At 29.0% G+C, this 22,589-nt stretch overlaps 2 protein-coding genes across 2 annotated transcripts; both read left to right on the forward strand.

Annotated features, from left to right (window-relative positions):
- Positions 1 to 3,544: 3,544 nt before the first annotated feature.
- Positions 3,545 to 12,333, forward strand: LOC149056229 (serine protease inhibitor 42Dd-like). Its single transcript, XM_089227120.1, has 7 exons — positions 3,545 to 3,807; positions 4,895 to 5,065; positions 5,946 to 6,150; positions 8,929 to 9,116; positions 10,320 to 10,511; positions 11,163 to 11,301; positions 11,395 to 12,333. The coding sequence occupies exons 1-7, from the start codon at positions 3,670 to 3,672 to the stop codon at positions 11,574 to 11,576; spliced, it is 1,215 nt and encodes a 404-aa protein (XP_089083246.1). The 5' UTR covers positions 3,545 to 3,669; the 3' UTR covers positions 11,577 to 12,333.
- Positions 12,334 to 18,659: 6,326 nt separating this feature from the next.
- LOC107170634 (uncharacterized) lies at positions 18,660 to 21,117 on the forward strand. The gene is made up of 2 exons (XM_015520798.2): positions 18,660 to 18,748; positions 20,125 to 21,117. The coding sequence occupies exon 2, from the start codon at positions 20,151 to 20,153 to the stop codon at positions 20,520 to 20,522; it is 372 nt and encodes a 123-aa protein (XP_015376284.2). The 5' UTR covers positions 18,660 to 18,748; positions 20,125 to 20,150; the 3' UTR covers positions 20,523 to 21,117.
- Positions 21,118 to 22,589: the final 1,472 nt, after the last annotated feature.

Below are 22,589 nucleotides of genomic sequence, written 5' to 3' on the forward strand. Positions count from 1 at the left end.
CATAATACATTTTTATATAAACACTAGAAATTATTTTTGTTACATTGTAGATATATGTACTATGAATGTACATAACCAATGAATAAACATAGATGATTATTTCATCGTATACCTGCTACATCTCATTGAGGCTTGCACAATATACACTTACCATTTGATTTAAATTTAATTTTAACTTAATAGAGCATTATACTATTATAGTATTGGAATTTAAGTCAAATACTCAAATGGTCGCACAAATTGAGCCACATATACCTATATCATACATTCATACCTCATACTAATCATATCGACAATATTTTAAAAACTAAATTTAAATCGGTGTTTTCTAAATGCTGGCAAAGTAATAAAAACCATGTGACTTGCGGACAAAACCTAAAAAGGTGACATTATACGAATTATGGACACAAAAATATAATATACTACCTTTGGACAAATTTTCAATTATTATTTTTGATATAACAGTTGTGTTAGATATCGATATTTAATATATATAATATGGTTGACTTTACTTATATGATTACTTATCTTTATTATGAGATAGGTAATATTCAAATGAACTAAAACACTTATAGAATTTTATGCAATAGTACTCAACGTAGTAGATCAATATTACACATGAAGGAAAGTGAAAAATGAATTGTTAATATTAATTCTAATAAAAGTGTTGTGTGCTTCTCTGCGTTCATAAATTTAATTATTTTTCAACAGTGTAATGCTATTTTATTGATGGTATTTTTTCAAGCTACACATCTTATTCACTAAAAAATTCGTGATTCACGGTTCAAAGAACATAATTTATATTTTATACCATTATTTGTTTGTTCGTCGGTGGGTGAATCATTCGTCAATTTTATTATTTTATAGCACTCGAGTTCTTGGAAAAATATATAATATTACGTATTATAATATTGACCTAAACTATTCGTCCGCAAATACTATTTTTTACAGAGTCCAATAACAGGTAACCTAACCTAACGATATTTTCATTTATCAATATCAGTTCATTTATATCGATATGAAATAATTGTAATTCAACAGCGGTAATTTTTTATGAATTAAAAACTCGAATTAAACAATCGAAAAAAAACGAAACGAAATCTATATAGCACTTTATTTATTTTTATTACGCTAAATTTAGAATCATAGGTTTTACAGACTTAGAATTCGGGCACCGTTCAGGGGTAGGGATTAATGTCAATTGTCAAATACCGACGGATATCTTATTTTTAAGTTTATTATTTTTACAGCACGACTTGAGTGATGTATATTAAGACAATATTAATGTTATACGGTTAATTAGTGTGTGGTACTGTGGTACATTCCTTATTAAACAAAATGTATTCTGTACCTCTTCCTTAAGATAAAAAGGAATTTATTATTTTCTTTGATCTTAAAAAAAAATTCTTTCCTTTTTTTAGTTCTAGATAGAAATATAGAAATACGTAAAAATAATCTATCTAAATTCTTTAAAGTTGGTTATTTACAGTTTACATTTAATATTATCCATAATTTAACAAGTTATCATATTGTGTAAAGAAGTACCTACTTAAATGTTTATTGATTAGGTATTGCTAATTATTATTATCTCGTCGTACGACCGCGTGAAGGTTCAATTCTGCTGAACAAATCTCCGAACGAATTTCGCCGAAATCATGTAATCATTAAATTATCATCCTTTACTATCACAGTTGATCCTCTAAACAATCAGCTGAAGGTCAGAAATTAATTTTTAATGGGATCTAGATGAAAAAAAAATTAGAGGTCCACAAAACCTAATTTTTTAGCATGCTGCTCTGAGTGTATTCAGAAAAAAATATTGAAAAATAAGTCAGCATTAAAGTAAAATATAGTCTTTTAGAAGTCCATTTATTTTTACTACCTATGTATAGTCTGAGAGTCAAACTGTGAGACACCTATTTCTGACCCTTGCTCTAAGCATTAGTTTAGTCACATAAAAATTCTTAAAAAAAAATATCTGCTTAATGATTAAAAATGAAAAATGGAAATTTTTAGTGTCACAGGATCATCCTTATAGTTCATAGTGTAGCAACTGTAATGCTGTAGGTCTATATTTAAAAATAATATAAATTACTGTAATTGTAATATCGTCAGAAAATAAACTATTTTGGTAGAGTATTTTAGCTCAAAGTCGTATATCATTAAATTCAAATTATTTAAACTCATCTAATATGTGTAATGTGTATTATATAATATTAATTAATCAATAGACGGCTGTTAATAAAATATAAAATATATGAATCGAATAAATGTTTAATTGTCTTATTTTATTATCAAATATAGTTGAGATGAATAATTCTTTTGAATTTGAAAAATTAATTGATTTTCAAATACAAAGATGTCCAATACAGTATATAAAATAGTTTTCAAATAAAGCGGTTTTCGACCGAAATGAAAATCGTGTGATGACGGATCCTACACACTGGCCACACGGCACACTAAATAACCCTATGCTAATATATGCATACAATGTGCACTTATTAATATTGTTATAATAATATAATTCACGAGTTCAAGCTTTCTATCAACCCTTGGCCAGTAGGCACTCTTAACTAAAAGACGTCATGAAGTTATAATAAACAGACTAAGAATTGAGCAAACATATCTTACTCATAGGCCATAGTTTACTCATGAGACGCGAAGACCCTGCCTATTGCTTAACCTACGGAGAAAGTCTAACTGTCAAACACATCCTCCTATACTTTCATAACTTTGCCGATACCAGAACATCTCCAAACATGCCGGATCACCTATAATGAAGCACTCGGACCCAGTCTTGAAAATTACAGCAACACCATAACGTTTCTACAAAGAACTAAACTTTATAACCAACCTTATATAATTATATTGTCTTATTTTTTCGTTTTCTAACCCTCTATTCCTTGTATGTAACTCTAAAACCTACCATAATGTAATAATTTAAATTATATACCTATAGTCTAATAAAGTATCTTTAAAACGTAAACTAATAACCTTAATTGAAGAGGCTATAAATAAATTTTTTTAAAGTAGTATAATTTGACACAGTGTAAAAGTAATATATACAAGAGCATCGCTGTAAGGTTATTATTCATTATTATAGTATTATCGACATGCGAGCGCTTTCGAATATCAATTAATATATTACCAAACTTTCTACTGGAAATAATATAATAGGTATACGCACGCGTGCGAAAAAAATTATAGTTCTTCTTCCGGACGCACTATAAGATTATAATATTATACTAACGATATTTCCGCAGTATAAAAGGCTCCTACTGGGCACGGTGTTGTTGACGCTGCTGCCGTGCCATTATATTAATATTCATATACGTCGGGTGTATATATATACTATAAATATAATGTATTATAATATAGGACATATAGGTATATGCTCGAAGGTGCTTACTTTAAGCCGCATACGTATTTGATAAATATGAATCTACATCTATATAGTCTCTTCGTGTGAATGTATAATGAAGTTCGACCGGTTTATAAAGGTAGTCGTATTCCGTTTTTTTTTTTTTTTTTTCGTTTTTCCATACCGATAGAAAAAGATCATTGATCTCGGTCGCGTTCTAGTCGAAGCAACATCGCAGTTTTGTTACGAATCTATGCACAACAACTGTATCCGCAGCGATCACAATAACTTTGTCCAACAATAATAATATGACGTCTGCCGTCCGTGTCTCGTTGGCCGCCGTCGCTGTCGGCCTGTGTGTGCTAGCCATCACTGTTTCCGGTCAACTGCTACCGGAAAACGACATATCGAAAACCACGGAAATCATGACCGACATTCTACTGAAGGTATGTTGCGGGAGCACGTATAAATGGGGAAAATATTCATATGAAACCGTACTTTTCAGGAAAATAATTATTAGAAATATTTTTTTTATAATACTTTACCTCGTGTATATTTTCCTGCAAATAACTGTTCTGTACAGTCCTATGCTTTATTTTCTCAATTAATTCGATTTTAGATTAATACGGATCCACGTGTTTAATATACTCAATAATGTTATCCTGACTTATACAGCCCTGAGCTGAACAATTCTAGATTTTTTTTTCTTGTTTCATATTTTTCCAATTTATATAGCCCTCCCATGTACCAATTTTTATATATTCATCAAGCATGCTTACCCCAATTTTCGTTAACAGTCCAGTTATTTACTAATCCAATTTTTGGAATTTTCAAATAACAAAATCGTATATACTCAAAGGCCATATTTTAAAATTATAAGAATTTTTTGCACTTCTATGGAGATTTGCATAACTTCAGTTTCTTAAATGAAAACAACTTTTCCATGATATGTAATGTATAGTAGATAATTGAAAATTTACAATAAGAACGATTAATTTTTAATTTTGTGTACTAAGGATAATACCAAGTCTATGATGATGTATTTGGAAGATATTGGAGGCTTTGGTGATCTGCGAATTGTAGTGATATTAATCTGTCAACAATAATAATTTGTAAAAATAAAACATGTACTATAAATACAAGATCCAAATATTTAATACATACCTACGTATTAAATTTATCTTACATTTAGTATAAACATTTTAATCACTGAAAAACTATTCGTTTAAATTTTAAATTGGTACATTAACATATCCAAACAAAATACTCTGTTAATAGTTTACAGTATAAGAAGATGAGTTTTATTTGAAAAACAGAAGTTTATATCACCACAGGACACTCCTTTAAGTAGTACAATCTTAGAAATGATAAAAAAGATCTTTAAGTATATTTAAAAATTCTAAAAACCAGAGTTTGAATATATTATGTTCAAATAAAACATGGGGTATGATGAGTTAGAGTATCATTACCTATAGAACCTACGCAGTACAATTCAAAACGGTTTTATAAATTTTAATTGTCTGATTGCTGTAGTCCACAACTGAAGATAATTTCAATTATGTGGTATCCCCGTTCGCGAGTTCAGTAATTTTGGCGCTAGCAGCTGAGGGAGCCGATTCGGAAACCAAGACCCAACTTGTGGAAACCATGGGTGGTGAGCTACCGGACAAGAACTCCTACAAAGAAGTACTCACAACCATCAAGGTATGTATAGACGTATAGTCACCATATAATAAACACTATGCACATCCAATACTCGCCGGGATAAGCCGATAAGTAAACGATATTAAGTAAATCATCGCACAAGGCACAAAATAAAGGTATAGCCAAATAATAATATCTATCTAATAGTAATAAGGACAATAAAAGTGTAAACCTTTATAATGGTAAGTGTATATCAGAACATTTTTCAAACTGTGCCCTGTGGTACGTGAAAAGCCGTGGGCGATAGTACATACATTTACAAAATAAATATTCTTAGTAATATATGTATACTTAACGGATCTAATATTACTTATTATGTTTCAGGTGAATACTAAATTATATAAAATGTACTGTAATTTTTAATAAGTAGTTCTATTGTTAGGCATTAGTGGTACATAACCAATTCCTAATACACATGAGAGGTATGAGCGAAAAAAATGAGTTCTAAATAAAATTATAAATTATATGGGTATTAGGTACCTACATGGAAGTTGTGGTTTGCGCACTGTACAACTCGGCCAAACTAAAATATTATAGACTAAAATACGATCCAAATATCCAATCATTTTATTTCAAGAATTTATACATGTTGTCCTTATATAGTTATAACTTTATAAGTCTGGTACTTTGAAAAGATATAGTAAATAACAAATTCAATAATTTTTGTGTATATTATAATTAAGGATTGGGTCGATTAGGATTAAAATAAATGAAAATCTTCAAAATTAAAATAATCGCATCGTTATTTGTTATTATAACACTTTTAATATTGGCCGACACCACGGCTATATTATAATATTACGTCGTATTAATATAGAGGCAATTTAATAAAACTTTTTAATGTGAAAGCATTTTTTTTTTTTAAATTTCTATGACACAGGGCTATTCATTGGACGGATTTGCGCAGAACAAAGTAGTGCTGAAAAACTTCTTGTACGTGTACAAGAACTACAGCGTTCACGAATCGTACGCCCAACTCGCACGGGAATATTACTTGACAGATGTGAGGAGAGTCGCGAGACCTGACCTGGAAATTAAGCGAGCAGCAACCAACAGCATCGCCGCCGACGACGATTCTACTGCCGGTACCTTTTTATGATAATATACTAATTCTTGCATGAATTAGCCATGGTTGGATTGTTAAGACGGAATTAATAATTAAAAATCGTGAAATTATTCAAAAGTTTCATCGTAAGAGCAAAATATCGAAGTACAAAATGTGTCCTCGTCTCTCATGGACATATATAAAAGCACCATAAGGAGGACACGTGGAGAGATATTTAGAACAATTTCATGAAAAAGATTGTGAAAAGGCAATGCTATCGATGATGATTTTAGTTCGAACGATCGTCAGTGCAGTGTGAAATCCAAATATTTATATTTTATAGTACATTATTGACCTTGCCAAAGCACACCACCAAAATATTACTGCAAATACTAAAATACTTAAAAATATACTAATTCTACTTAACTTAAATTAACAAAAATCAATAATAGTTTTAATACATAGGTTCTTCTTTTTTAAAGAGCACCCTCTTTCGACAAAAATAAATTTAGTGAATATTATTAATTATAATACACCCATAAAATCTATTTCTAAATGAAAAAAATAAATTATCTATAACTCTTATCAATTTGCGAATAATTATTTTCTTTTACGATGTTGTATTTACCACCTATTATGTAGAAGAAACTGAAAAACCTGTTTTGCAACATACTTTTGATGAAACCGTGTCCTTATTCGCGCACAACCGTGAAACTGCGACCAAATGCGAATTAATACAAAATTGAAACTACTAAACACAAAATATTTAGTATATTGAACGTTGATAAGAGTACAATATTGTACCTCCTTTCTTCCTCCCCACAACTCGACCACTGTACCTAATACCATTTAGGCGTCTTTCAGCTGAAAAAAATTATTTCAAATTTCAAGTTTTTTCTCTACGTAGTAGAGTACCTTAAAAGTTATTTTAGTGAACTGTTGGATATAAATTAAGTTGTATCTGGTAAACTTATCATGAAGAAATATTTTTTATTTCTGTTCAAATTATAGAAATTTCTTCCTCCTTTGCATTTAAAAAATGCATTATTATGTTAATCATCTATCAGCTTTGCCGTACGAATAAATCGGAACGCCTCGCCTTGTTAAATATAATAATTTAACCCGTTTTACGAATAATGCACCGCGAAAACCGGGTTTTAGCGAATATAGCTGCTGCTGCTGGCCAACTCCGCCTACGACTACAATGATGCGAGTGGTCTCGTCGAACTGGATTATTCGACTCTTATTTGTGCGCCAAGTCGTGACACACAAATCAGATTCATGTTGTACCGACATACACATAAATCGCATCCAATATGGGTGGAAATAAAAATATAAAAATTATAAACATCGTATTATTATAATATTTCTGGTCGGAAAACCCGTAAAGGAATTAAGTGCAGCATAGACCCCCCTCCATTTACCTTTTACTCGACAGCACAAGCTGTTTGGCGTCAGCTCGCCTTTTTTTTATCATTTTACAATCAGTATAATTTTTTATACGATTTTACTCGATTATTTCTACTCGTTGTTTCACAGTGACTTAAATACGCGTACCCATGATAAAGGTGCGTACATAGAATATTAGCTAATTTATTTATGCTAATATCAAATCGAGTTCATATTTTCTCAACGTGTTAAATTTATTCCGATTTTTGACTGAATAAATTTACTCCAATATTTATATACCTAATAATTATTTATATTATATTACAACGACCGATTTAAGTAATTGTTAAAAACTTCGAAGACCATGAACTCAGCTGATTTTAAACGTATATGATGTGGAATGACTTATACAAAAAACATTATCGAATGAGACCGTCTAACGAATAATCGAAGAGAGCATCGATTATTTTGGGAAAATTTTTCGGGGATTACTCTAGATAGTTTACTGCAGTAAATCGTTACTTAATGAAAATGTCAAAATAAATTTAGGTATTTCCATGGCCTTGCATTTTTTCATTAGAGCTAAATAAAACAAACAGTTGCTTTCTAATAAAACTATGTCTTGGCACTAATATAGATATAACTGTATTTAAGCTTGTTTGGAAAGGAATACTGAGAATAAGCTATATTTTGTTGCGATATTCAGGCAAAATTTCTTCGATGAATTATCACTATAGTCTATAATAATATAATGGTAAAATATAGAACTTTCGCATAAATCGTTATTTTTGAGAAACGATGTTTTCCTCTTCAATGAAAAAATTTAAATTACTCCGACGGAAAAATAAGGTTTCTATATATCTACTCAATTCCTATATACTGCTGATTTTTTTTATTTATCATGAACATTCATTGTTTCAAAAACTAGTGCAACCATCCTCATGCAAACAGATTAAAACACTATACCGTAACGAAAGTTATATCAACAAAGATTCCTTGGGACTCGGATGGTGTTTAAGTTTTTTTTCTCATAAATGAGTTTCATTTTGACTCATGAAAATTAAATATTTTTCAGTTTATATATAAATAATGTCAATATTTTAGAGATCATACTATTAGAAATTATTAGAAATATAGTATATTTTTCAATGCCTTGTTTACAGCTCATTTCATGCGTTTATATATGTTTGTATGTAAAAAAAATTTACCATGAACGCTATCGGCTCAACTCTATACTAGATATGATAGATCATAGATTTAATTTTAACATTAATTTCAATGAATTATTCATATAGTGAAATGTTGTTTTGTAATAAAAACATAACATACAAAAACGTTAGGGGTTTTTAAATAATTATTGAGGATCATTAAATTAAATAATGTAATATAATATGTTATATATAACATTTTTATTTTGCATAAATTATAGATTTTAAAGAGCACGCTTTGTTGATCTTCAACGGTTTGTCATTGGAAATGACTTGGCCGACAAGCACGTGGCACAAGACATCAATGTTGTGGAATGGCAACGTGGTCAAAGCGTTCGGCGCAGCCAGCAATTTCGCCATTGCACAAATACCTTCCCTCGAATGTACAGCGTTTAAATTGCCCTACAAGGTACGTAACCTAATCTAACATAACATAACCAAGTAACCCATGCTTAAATATTTTAGAAACCAAAATAAATATTTTGAGTTAAAATTTTTCCCTTTTCAGTCATTCATTTATTTATTCGAATAATTCCATTATAATGTATATTTTTTCATAATTTGGTTTAGATTTTTCAATTTTGTCGAATCTTATATAAATTATATAACTAAATTAAAATAGTATAAGGCAATAATGATTTAAGTTTGCTATAAGTATAAACAACTGAAAATTTTCTGTCATTGTGTGAATACATATATAATATATTATAAGAAAAGGGATGAAAACTGACCACACAAAACATTTTAGGGAATAAAATATCTATTGAGTTAAAATTCAATTCCTAGGTTGTGGTAAATAATGTGTATGTATGTTGAAAATAATATGCAAAGTTAAAAATTAAAATTATTCTATGAATACTCAATACTCAATAACAAGTGATTTATTTTTGTATCTTTAGTGTTGTCTATATTTTTTACTTAAATTCAGTAAAGTTTGTAGTAACGCCATTACAATTTTTTTTCCCGCGATACACTATGACGTGTTTATGATAATATAATGTATTATAGTCTGAAAATGTTTAAAAAAATGTTCGCTCTTTTTGCATCGAAACACGTTCTAAAACACTGGGAAACCATAGGTAGCCATTAGGCAAAAAGTTATTTGATAGATTTTGTTTTATTAGTTTATGTTTTTACCATGAATTTAATAATACAATAAGATATTACGACCATAGTACCTACTTACTTTTAAAGTTATAGATTCTAATATAATCGTAATATTAAATTTTATGTTGCAGCCAATGAATTTTAATTAAATTGATGTACTTTTTAAATCACCTTCTCCTGGAATTTTTTTTATTTTGATTACACTTACTTTATCATTATATAAATAAATAATCAGTTAACTTTATCAAACACTTTCAGATTCATACCCTATGCAATATATAACTACATAAGAAGTGTAGAACAAACATTTTTAAAAAATTTAAAAATTAGCATAATAATATTATGTACTAAACTGCATATTTTGTTCTCTGAAATTTACATCCACTAAAGTTATTTTCTGCATGCGTTCTTGCCTTACACAACAATAATATAGCACATATTATTATTATTTATTATGTATAACACACGTTGACCACAATAATATTCATTTTCGCACACGTTTCAGAACACTGACTACGCCCTGCTAGTGCTTTTGCCAAAAAACAAAGACGTCTCGCTAAACGAAGTACTGAAAAAACTTAAACCAGAAAACGGTATCGAAAAACTAACCAGAGCGATGACGATAAAGCCCGGTTTCATTACTATGCCGTGTTTCCAAAGCAGTAACATTACCCACCTGAAAACGGTTTTGCAACAGGTAATTATTACTTATAATAACGATAATTTACAACATTTATACCTATAATAGGTATAATAAGTAATAACAATACATTAAAACAGCAATTTTCAATGGTATGATGCGAGAATAAAATATTTATAGATGTACCATGTACATAATATTATACATTATTGTAATTGGGATGTTATCCGAACATTTTGATGCATGTAAAATATTTTTTCTTAATCATTTTGACTAACCTCATTCAGTTTATATAAGTAATTATGATATGGTTTTGCCACGGTTAATGTCTTATGAGTTATGACGTTTACATTACTATTATTTATTATTTATTTTATATACAATAACTAATAAGCAACGTATTTATTATATACTTGTTTAGGGCGTACTTCTTAAGAAAAAAAATATTGTGATAAAAATAAGATGTATTTACATATTACCGTAAAAAGTCGAAATCGGGCAAACCTCAGAAACGACCGAACGCAAGCTTTTCGTACAGCCTAGTGGTCGCCTACTTTTTTTCTCACTTACTTGTTGTAATCCATGTTCATCGGGGTGTTTCGTTAATTATTATTTATTCAATAATAACTATTCTACATTGCTATATATGGATTATTTAAAATATATAACCTTAACACTTTTTTTTGTCTTTCCGGCTATCATTTCCAGGGAACCAAAACGAATACCGTGTTCACCGAATCGGCGGACCTGTCGAAACTGTCGTCGGACAAGCTGTACTTGGACGACGTGGTCCAGCAGGCCAACATCCGCGTGTGCATTGACGGTTCTTCCGCTTCCTCGCTGACCAGTATGTCTTACCGTGATACGTCACCGGCTAAACTACACGCGGACCGGAACAACCGCCGTCGTGTCATCGTTAACGGTTTAACAAACGTTTCAGGTTCCGCATTTACGTCACAGAGAGTCATCAAGGAGTCGGTTGTCGTGGACCGGCCGTTTGCGTACGCGTTATACAACGTGGCCAACGGGATCGTGTACGCGGCCGGCAAGTTGGAGCGACCTGTCTGGGAGGATACCGACGACGACGGCAATGGTTCCGACATCGAGACGATCGACATTTAGACAACACCAAAGCGATTATGTACATATTATAATAATTTATTGGAGTTCGGATCTTGTTGTGCCCAAGTTTAAAAACAACAAAAAACATTACCTATAAATTCGTAAAAAAAAAAAAAAACACTATATTACGTGTAATTGTGCGACCGGTGATGTATATTTTTAATGCGTCCAATCTGAACTTTCACCAAATTCCTTAACTTTATTACGTTTCGCCGTGTAAGATGACACGTTGGGATATTGTCAACCATTCAATAATTAATACAAAATTCATGGATTGAAACTCATTTTATAAAATTGTACTTACAACGAAAAAATTCCACGTTTATTTATAAACCTTGATGCTGAGTACATAATGTAGTATGAAACAAAATAAATATGTATCTATAATAGCCGAATTAATTACAAATAATAATAATAATTTCCAATACCAAAATAAAGCAAATGCTTAGGTATTATACGAAATCCGAACTCTGTTATAGTTATAAACTATAATAGAATGATATATCCGTCGCTCATAGTATAATATTCGGATATAAAAATCTTAAGTTATGACCAACAAAGATTTGATGACGACTATAATAATGCGATTTTATTATGATGATCTGACATTTTAAATAATATTGTATAATTCCTATACTTTTATGTTGGCATGACGTTTGCATGATACTAATCATTTATATTTATTATTAAATTATTATAAACATTTTATTTATTTATCCGTTAATAATAAAATATATTGTATATTTGTATTACATTATGTATTGTACATTACGTGTATGGAAATTTAATTTTTTTTATTTTATCCTTGCAAATGGGGCTATACACATATAAAGGTTATAGTAGAAAGACCCAACAAATGAAATAACTTTAGTTATAAAGTTATAATCAATATTTAAAAATTTATAGATGTCTGCGCTACATGTATTGATGTATTATAGTAAAGCTTATTTTAGTAAAATACTGAAAATAAAAATTTAGTTTTTTAATCCAAAATAGGTCACTTTTAAATCTGGGTTTTAAAAACATTTTAATTATATAAACATATATTTAAGTAATGCAATTTATTTTTTGGAATTTGTCGAAGTCGTTTTTTTGAAACATTTTGGAGATTCGGAAAAGAAGAAAAATAAAGGTATTGATTTGATCTTTTTAATGTTCTTAATTAGTAGGTATACTGAAAGCGTATCATTATAATGCGATTGAAAGTGAGGTTGACCGTTACAAAAATTAATAACTTCAGTTAAAATATGATTTTGTATACTAAAACTGACTGATGTACATATACTTGATTTCATTTAAGATTCTGAGCGGAACGAGGAATGTATTGGTTTTACAATGATGTTCTTTTCTTTTTCTTTTTTATTCTGTAAACAGTGTAAACACTTTTTCTCCCTCTAAGCATGCTCAAAAGTGTCAAATGTAGCATTTTTTCTGAAATATAATGTTCTCGAGCTGGTACTTTAGAGAGGTCATTTTTTGATTTTCGAAACGATACTCGAAATAAAAGCGGTTAAGGAGAAAAAAACATACGATTTCACGATTTAATAATATTAAATAATTACGGACGACGTTTCTACCAAAAATATTGCTTAAAATGACAGGAGATCTTTTTTGTTGTATTCTGGATTTTGTTTCTTACGGTTTAAAGTTCGGAAAATGTTAGGCATTTTTGAGCTATTTATAGACATTTTAATTTTGGGAGTTTTTTTGTTGTAATTCGGTTAAAACATTCGTAAAAACTTAAAATTTGGGTTGTTTACTTATATTAGCCTTACTTTGACATGATAAAATTTTCAAAATATTTGAGTGAATTTTTTCTCTTTAAATCTAAGATTTGAACATTTTTAATAATCTATAATATATCCTAGACACTATAGACAGATAAATCGTCTCCGCTCAGAATCGTTTTTCGTATACAATGATAGAATATCAATGGATTCAAATTTAATTTCATCCATTACAGTAACCCACTTGTAACCTACTGTACAGCAGAGCGACATCCGTGACTTATCCGCTTTTTTAATCTCATAATTATATTAAATTTATTTATTTTAATTGCTACAAAAAAAAAACTTTAAAATCTAATCGTTTCGATTATTTTATCACTGCGGTGTTGTACCTACACGGACCGGTCCAACTGATCTTGTAATTGTATGGAGGCCATCGCACACCATTTATGTGTAATGTTGTGCATTTGAACTTTTGTGTAATTACCTTATCAGCTACAACCAACCAAATGTTACACACTCACACTGTCACACTATCTGCATGATATTAGGTATACACGAAGAAAAATGTCATAAACACGTTAAAATAGTAACTATGATGAAATATAAAACAATAAATAAATTTAAAATTCCTCAATATTATAATATTAGATTATTATTGTTTTTATATCAATAGGTAGATAATAATATCTTTGTAATTTAATATTTATACTAAAATGGCTTTTCAAATAAAATGAAACTGTAACAGTCTCATGCCACATGGTGTAAGAGTTGATACACAATATTCGAACTCTTAAAATTATCTGTCAAAATCTATAGGTCTATAAACATTAATACTGCACAGTAGGTAGGCAATTTAGGGGCATTTATGTTCAAACTGTATTTATTTAACCTAATTTTTTCAAAATCTAGAATTCTAAGACATTTTACCTATCGTACACTGTACTCATAGTGTTGATAAGGTAATATGGTCGAATATCTATATTTAGAATGGAATAAAAAAAAAAAAAATATTTTTTATAACTAAGGATTGAAAATCAAAACAATTTTCCACTTAGTAATTGTGGGGCGACAATGCAAAACGTACTATTTGCATTTTTGTCAAAATGGAGTTATACATTGAATTATATGTTTGAAATGGCGGCGGATCGATTGGCATCATCAGATTAGGTAAAAACGTACTATTTCCCATTCAATAACCGTTTTTAAAATAGTAAATTGAAGCAAAACGTACTATTTGCACAATATACATTTTGTCAAAACGAACTATTTACTGTTTGATGCAGAACGTACTATTTGCTATAGATTCCGTAATAAAAAGTAAAAAAAAATTTGTCAAAACGTGCTAATTACATCAATTTTTCCAAAACGTACTATTTCCATTCATAATGCAAAATGTACTATTTCCAATGTACACGGTATAGGACTAAAAATGTATTGATGCAAAACGTACTATTTACAAAAACGACTGTGTTTTAAAATTTGTTTTTATTGTTACATTTTATTAAATTATATAGATTTAATATATGATATACGTATTTTGTTTAACATATTATCTACGTGCTAACCTAAATTATAAAAAAAAAAAATCGTTTATAACTTTGAAACATTAATTATTATGCGCGCCAAAACTTAGTGATAAGGTCTAATCAATGAAACTATCTCATTAATTCATTTATGATAACACATATTCTATTTTTAAAGTACCTTACTCTTGCAGCTTGCTATTTAGGTACTTAATGTTTTTTTATTATAATTTATTATAATTTACCATGTCGAAAAGAATAAAATTGATGATGGACAAGGCGAAAAACAAGGTAGGTACATACATCTAGTAAAACAATATATATTATTGTACTATTTAAAAAATAACATGAAAGAACTTTTAATATTTTGTATACTACCAATTCTATAATACAATAATCAATAACTATTTTTTAATTTCTATAACTCATATCTTTAGGTAGTTGATGCTAAGAAGCTGCAGAGCATCAACATTCTTAATACTGCTAGAAATAAGGTAATGCTTACACCTATACAAATTGTTTTCTAACCTATTAGAAAACTACTATTTTATACTAACTTATTAATTTATTATATGTATATTTTGTCTAGAGTAGTAATAGTCATCTACATTTTTGTTCTAATGCAATTATAATAATTACTAATTATTATATTATAGATACCTATTTTAGTTGCCAATGATTCAAATCATGGACCACTGACAGTAAGTTCATTAAAAAAAAAAAAGTTATGATTATGAATCACAACAAGCTGTATCTAATGACAAGATATGTGCACAATGGCTACAGGTATCAGATATTTGTATTTGTATTTTATAATAGTCACCTACTTTATTTAAATTAAATTAAAGTTTATAAATATAAGGTTTTAATTCAGTTAAAAGTTGTATCATTATTTTGTTTATATTCTTAGATATGGTAAACTATTTAAATACAACAGTGCTTTTATTGGATATAACACTAATTCATTATTATTTTAAGAATATATTTTTCTAAGCATATTATTTATACTATTTTTAAACAACCTATTTTTGAAAAGGAATATATTATTATACATTTTTTACAAATTAACAGTTAACACTAAAATTAAAGATTATGTAATGCACTTAATTACTGCATATTATATTATGTTGAGTTAATTTTTTTTATTTTAATTTATAATTTTCTTCATCACATGTAAGACTAAACTTTAAAATAATACTGATGGATGACGTACATTAAGAACTATATTTTGATTTAATTGTAGATAGGTACAAAATATTATTTTCCTAACAACACTAATGTTATCATTAACTTAATAAATAGGTACTTAATAGATATTACTTCTAAATAAAAACTTAATTATACTTCATAACTTAACTAGATGTATTCTATCATAATACAGTACCAATTAGTTGTTTTATTTTTAAAAATTTTCAATTATAAGAACATTGTCTAAATATATTTTACACAATTTTTACATTTTAAATATTTAAAACTTGATATTATATTATTCTTTTTTTTTACTTTTTTAAGTGTTCTTTAATCTTTTATTTACCTTGTTTTAGTTTTTATTAATTAAAAGTTATTAAAAAAGTGTTTTATTAAAATATATTATACCTAACTTGTATTCCTTTCACCTATATGGATGCTACCATCGGTTCCCTATATGTTATATATTTTCTTAATTTAAATAAACTTAATTGAATAAGTATAAGTAACTAGTAAGTGTAATATTATTACACTTAGTTGAGTCAAAGTATTTTAATTTCTTAACATATAATTATATTAAATTATATTTATTGTAAAATGTAATTTATGCAAATAGAACGTTTTGTAAAAATATTGGTCAAAACGTACTATTTTGGTTAATCAAAGCAAAACGTACCATTTGTTGTAAATAGTACGTTTTGATCCAATTCAAAATTTAAAAAGTTATATTTAAGTACAAAAAATACATTTTAAAATACTTTTACCTGCAGAAATTTATTTCATAGTTTTTTATCTATTTTTAAACATTTTCACAACATGTATATCTCAAATATTTAATGCACAGCAGAAAATGACCTTTCCTGAAAAATATGTAAAACGCAAATAGTACGTTTTGCATTGTCGCCCCACAATTCATACTATAAACAAAAAATCTATAAAATCTAGTTTTTATCTATAAATATGTTGAAATTTGGAAAAATTAACTATTTAAACGAAAAATAAGGATTTTGTTGTTATAGTTATTCTTATTCAATATAATTGTAGTTAACAGTCGTATTAGTTAGTTTGTTAGTTATTGTGATAAAAAAAGTATTTATTTGTAGTATTTATAGTTGAAACTTAATGTAATAATATAATATTAAATTATTATATTTTATAAATACAATTTTCGAAAACAATTTTTTCAGCAAAAATGAATTTAACCAACTGCAGTACTAATTTCTATTAGTAAAATAAATTACTTTATTAATATAATATAATATAATAATAAATATATAAATTATATATTATATGTAATTATATATACAGGCTGTCCCCTGAGGATTTACCCATTGTGCCATTTACCCATCTCCTTTTCATTAATTTCCTGATTTTTAATATATTTTTTTTGTTTCGAGAAAAATTGCGAGTTATTTAACACCATAATGTTATCAAACATGTGTCCCGCCGCGCCGCGTGTATTCCCATACGGTCGGCCGAATACTTTCCGTCTTCCTAATAGTTATAAATTTATAATCATATTTTATTTCTTCAAAACTAGAAAAAATTGAAATTTTTAAACGTCAATATTTTTAGGAAAATAAACTCTACAAAATGGCTATCTTCGATTTTTTTGGAAACAGATAAATAAAAATATATATTTTTTAAATTTTTTAAATTTTTGACAAAAACATTAAAATAAATTTTAAAATGGAATAATTGTAGTTCTTATGCCTGTGAATCTTATTATAGAACCAAAATTTTGATATCTCCATTATTTAGAGATACCTATCGCAGTGGGTAAATCCTCGCGGGACACTCTGTATATAATATATGATATGATATAACATTAAGTAGTATATATACTTATATACTATATAATATTATTATTATAGAATCTATATTAGTCATTATTACTATCATATTATCATCAATATTGTCAATGTTGGTACTTGGATTATGAGTTCAAACTGGTCATTAGAGTACATACTACATAAGTACCTTGTACATATATTACTAAATACTAATTGTAAATTGTATTAATGTTTATCAAATAAAGTGTGCCATGTACCTACTTTCAAATTAAAAATACATTTTCAATCATAGATATGTTATTTTGTCTAACCCGTGCTTAATATTTCGATGGATGAATAAATAAATTAAATAAATATAATTTAATTCTTGTTTTTAAACACCTCATCAAGAAATATTGAAAATTATTAAAATAGATACAAACATTGATTTGTTAATATTGTATAGTAACGTCTTGTTATAATGTAAATAATATTAATTTTTGAAAACAAATTTCCGTGTTTTCCTTCATATGTATAATGTGTATATAGTCAAACAAAATTATTCTGAAAATTATTGAATTTCTTTCTAATTGTTGACTAAAATTATGATTTCAACGCTAGTGGTGTTTCAAGTCATGTCTTCGCTGTTATTACAGCTACAGCCAATCATCAGTCGCCCGATTCCGATAAATAGTAATACAATATTTAATAGTAACACATATTTTTCATTTTGACATATTATAACATAACATTTTCACATTTTTGTTTTTACTAAGTAATAAATAAACACAAAAAGTATCATACAATATTTATTTATAATATATTATAGTTTAGATATATACGTTCAGTTATAATTTCAGGTGGAGAAAATCAGGATACGAAAAAAACCAATAAAGATGGATTTCGCATTACTCCGCCGTCTGGTGAAGGAAATTTCAGGGACCCTCTCGAGATCTTGGGTTAGTTATACGTACACATATTTATTATTTTTACAAGAAATCGTGAACGTGTCTACGGATAGGTAAAATAAAATTGGAAAATAATATAAAATTCTTACTGATATTTAGGTAGTAGTCCGAACATGGGCCCAGGATCAAAATTTAAGTTAGGTCCGGTTAGGTTATTAAATAGTAATTTCGTTTAATTTTTATCAATTTTTCATAGTATATTGTTATAAAATAAAATAAAAAATAAATAAATAACAAAGGCACAAAACTCAAAAAGTCAAAACAAACGATTGGGTCACTCGCGTAGTCTCTCACGTCAATTAGTGGTTTGTAAAAGTACTGCCTAAATTATTATAAATTCTATTATTTTCTAACAATATCGTTTTATTACAATGTATTATTGACGACCAATGCCTAAAATTAGGCGTTCGGCCTAAATACGTGTATAGGCGAGCAGCAAATCTCACCTTTTTGCCCAATTTATTGCAGGGAAAAATTGACTCACCGTACTTACTTTCTCAAGTCTCCTTTAATGTTTCAGTCGGAACATCTCGCCATCCTGTTCCTTTATCACTCGCCACCTCCTCAACTAACTATGGTAAAAATGAACCACTACGTCGTTGTATGTATTTAGTTTATTTAGACCCTTCCTTCTCACTAAACAATTTTTAATCTTTCTTTATAATATAATCTATTTATTATATTAATAATGTATTATTAAAATTGGACAAAAGCCCGTGTTGTATTATAAATAAATAATGTAATTAATATTTTAAACATTTGTCTAAAATTGTATTTACATTAATGTAGAATAAAAATTATTATAATGACTTATGAGTTTAAAAAACAGAGCACTGGTCGGGTTAGGCAAGGCTGAGGTTAAGGGGAGGGGACAAAGCTGGGCATTTTTCCAGGCCCTCGTGCTTAAAATTCACATTGAAAAATATTTTGAATAGAAATCGTATAATTGAGAATTATCGTTCACATCTTACAGCCAAAGCGGTGAATGTAATATCATGCACCCACACTGCAGTATGACCGGATATCCTATTCACGACCCAGGCAAATTTAAAAGGGCCGGTGAGAAGGCAAATATTATTCACTGCGTCCTAACCAAATAACAACCCAATATATATATTAATATACCCAATCAGTGACATAATTAGGAATTTGGTTTGAGAGGGGGGATAAATTTTTTAGCAAAGTTTATAAGCCTCGTACAGTAATCTACACCACAAAATATACAATTTAAGAAATAAAATAAAAGTTTTTTAGGGGGATCTATTCTCTTCATTCCCGCTTAATTACATCCCTCTACCTAATATACCTGATATAATTAATAGTATCACCGTTAGGATTTTTTTTTTATTAATACGATCGTTTCACAGGTGAAAAATTCCCAGAGTCAAAAATTATGCATTTGTGCAAGGCAAATTTGTACATGTACGCCGATATCATTACGGAAGTGACTTTTCCTACGGACTCCAGCAAGCTTTGCGGGACTGTTTGCAAAAGCTACCAAGAATCGATGTACTTGGAACCGGGAGTAACCGTGTCGTTGATGCACTCGACCTGTGATTATACCGGTGACACGATCCTCGAGGAACATCCGGCGAACGAAACGCACGCGGCTAAGTCACCGGACATGAGCACCTCGTGTGTATGCGCGTACAACGTCCGTTGCAACAGAAAAACGAAACTAGTGAAGTACACGTTGACGCCGAACGAAAGTGGATTTCTCAGGGTGTCGGTTGCAGACTGTAAGTTGTCCGGTTATGTCACTTGAATACTCTCCGGCTCTTTAGTCCAGCTAGCGGATCCCAAACTTTTTATCATATAATAATATATACCATACCACTATAATACATTTAGGAAACCTTTTTTTGTTTTTCTAATACTCATAGATATATTTATATATATATGTGTGTGTGTGTGTGTGTGTGTGTATGTGTTAATAGTACATCATATAATATGGCTTAGTTAATTTAAAAACAGCTGTTTAGACGGTAACGCAAAAACTGAGTCGTCAAAACCATTCCTTTTACCTAACCTTGGCGGGCCTTAACGCAGGTCGATTTATATTCAGGTACATTCTTATTAAAATGTTTTTTATTTGCTAATCAAACAATTTCTTTGCGTAAGACCTATGAGTTTTCCGCTTACCACAGGTTGGAAACCACTGCTATATATAGTCTTTACCTACCCTATAGCATTTACGCTATGCCGTGTCCCTCCTTGATCATCATATTTCACCTTTGATTAGTCGTGTTTTACAATTGAATTTCCCATTTGGAAACATGTATCCATAACTAACATTCTGAAATATTTTTCTCCCGAAATTTTTATTTGGTGGAAAAAATAAAAAATACATGTAATAAAAACTACGGCGAGGTTTATTAGTTATTACTGTTATTAGATTTTCTATGAACCTTGAGTATAAATCAATTTTTTTTTATCTTAATTTTGATATTAAATTAAATTTAGTGTCGCCAATAGTCAATGCTGTAGTCCAATAATAAAGGCCGTCATAGTAATCATATCCTTGGTTTTTATTTACACAGCAAATCTTGTTTCAAAAAAAATATATCGAATTGTTGAAGAGCTACTTTATAGATTTATAAAGAACGTTTTCTATTTAACTAAACTAACTTTTGTTTATGTTATTTATTATTTGAAATATTTATATTAAAACCAATATGTTTGGACGCCTCATTATGGCCTTTGTTCACACATCGAAAATGTCTTATTGAGTTCTGACGAGACTGGTTACTAGCCATTTCCACAACTATCTAAAATATTTTAATTGGTTTTGAATTTAGCACTTTAGCAGTAGAAAGTTTTCCGAGCAAATTTCATAACTAAAACAGAAAGTTAACAGGATCGGAAAATTACATTTTTGCAACAAAATATTATCAAAACGTTAGTTTTAACTAGGAACATAGTAGAAAATGGTTTTGTTTGTTAGCGCTAGTTGTATAACGTGGTTTTTTAAAAGGGAACGAATGTAGGGAGATTTTTCGTTCGTGTGAATATAAATCTAACATCTAACTTTTGACAAAAAAAAAAAATCGAAAATGTTAATATTTGTTCTTATACGTATGTGTTTACAAGACGTGTTGATGCTTTGCTGGCCATTTAAATAACGTTTATTATTTCAATAGTAACAATAATATAGCAATACCTAACATTACCTATAGGTTCAATAAAACAGTTTGATTCCTGCAGCTCCATGTACCATTGATTCTTGGTAGCTTTTGCTGACGGACCCGCAAAGCTTGCATTTTTTTACGTAATTATCAGGATCCGAATGCGATTTGTAATGTCGCAAAATATGTTCTCAGTATAATTTTTAACACATCGTCGCAGATTGACGGTGGATATTAGGTACTCGTGTGCACGACCACTATAACCTCTGCCGGAATTTCTGTTAAATGTATTTTTCTGTTTTTCTAATAAATAAAAATTGACGGAAGTGATAGATTATAGAATGCAATTATGTATGTTGAAATATGCCTAAATGGAAAACTTAAAAAAATCATGTAAGTAGTGGTGATATTTTCAATAATTAACACGACCAAACAAAAGTCAAAGGTGATGGCCAAGGAGAGACACGACATAGTGTAGACTGTAGACACTATACTATGGTACAAACTAGCAGCGGTTCCTGCTGAAAAATGTTCTAAATGTGTAAAGGATATGCGTATATAAAAAGTTGGGATCCGCTGGACTAAAGAGTAGGTAGGTACTGGACAATATAGACGCATAAACCAAGTATCAGCAACAAACGACGTCGGCGTAGACCAATAGAAGTTTAAACTGGCATTCGAGCTTCTTATTTTTGCATGATACTAGA

Source organism: Diuraphis noxia, unplaced genomic scaffold (genome assembly GCF_037042655.1).
Source record: "Diuraphis noxia isolate RWA-SAM2 unplaced genomic scaffold, SU_Dnox_SAM2 contig0004, whole genome shotgun sequence".
Classification (NCBI taxonomy): domain Eukaryota; kingdom Metazoa; phylum Arthropoda; class Insecta; order Hemiptera; family Aphididae; genus Diuraphis; species Diuraphis noxia.

Bases quoted from the DNA above. Each gene is read 5' to 3' on its own strand.
- LOC107170634 (XM_015520798.2), top strand. From the start codon at position 20,151: ATGCATTTGTGCAAGGCAAATTTGTACATGTACGCCGATATCATTACG.
- LOC149056229 (XM_089227120.1), top strand. From the start codon at position 3,670: ATGACGTCTGCCGTCCGTGTCTCGTTGGCCGCCGTCGCTGTCGGCCTG. The intron at 3,808-4,894 runs GTATGTTGCGGG...TGATTGCTGTAG, and splicing joins TGACCGACATTCTACTGAAG to TCCACAACTGAAGATAATTT. The intron at 5,066-5,945 runs GTATGTATAGAC...TCTATGACACAG, and splicing joins AAGTACTCACAACCATCAAG to GGCTATTCATTGGACGGATT.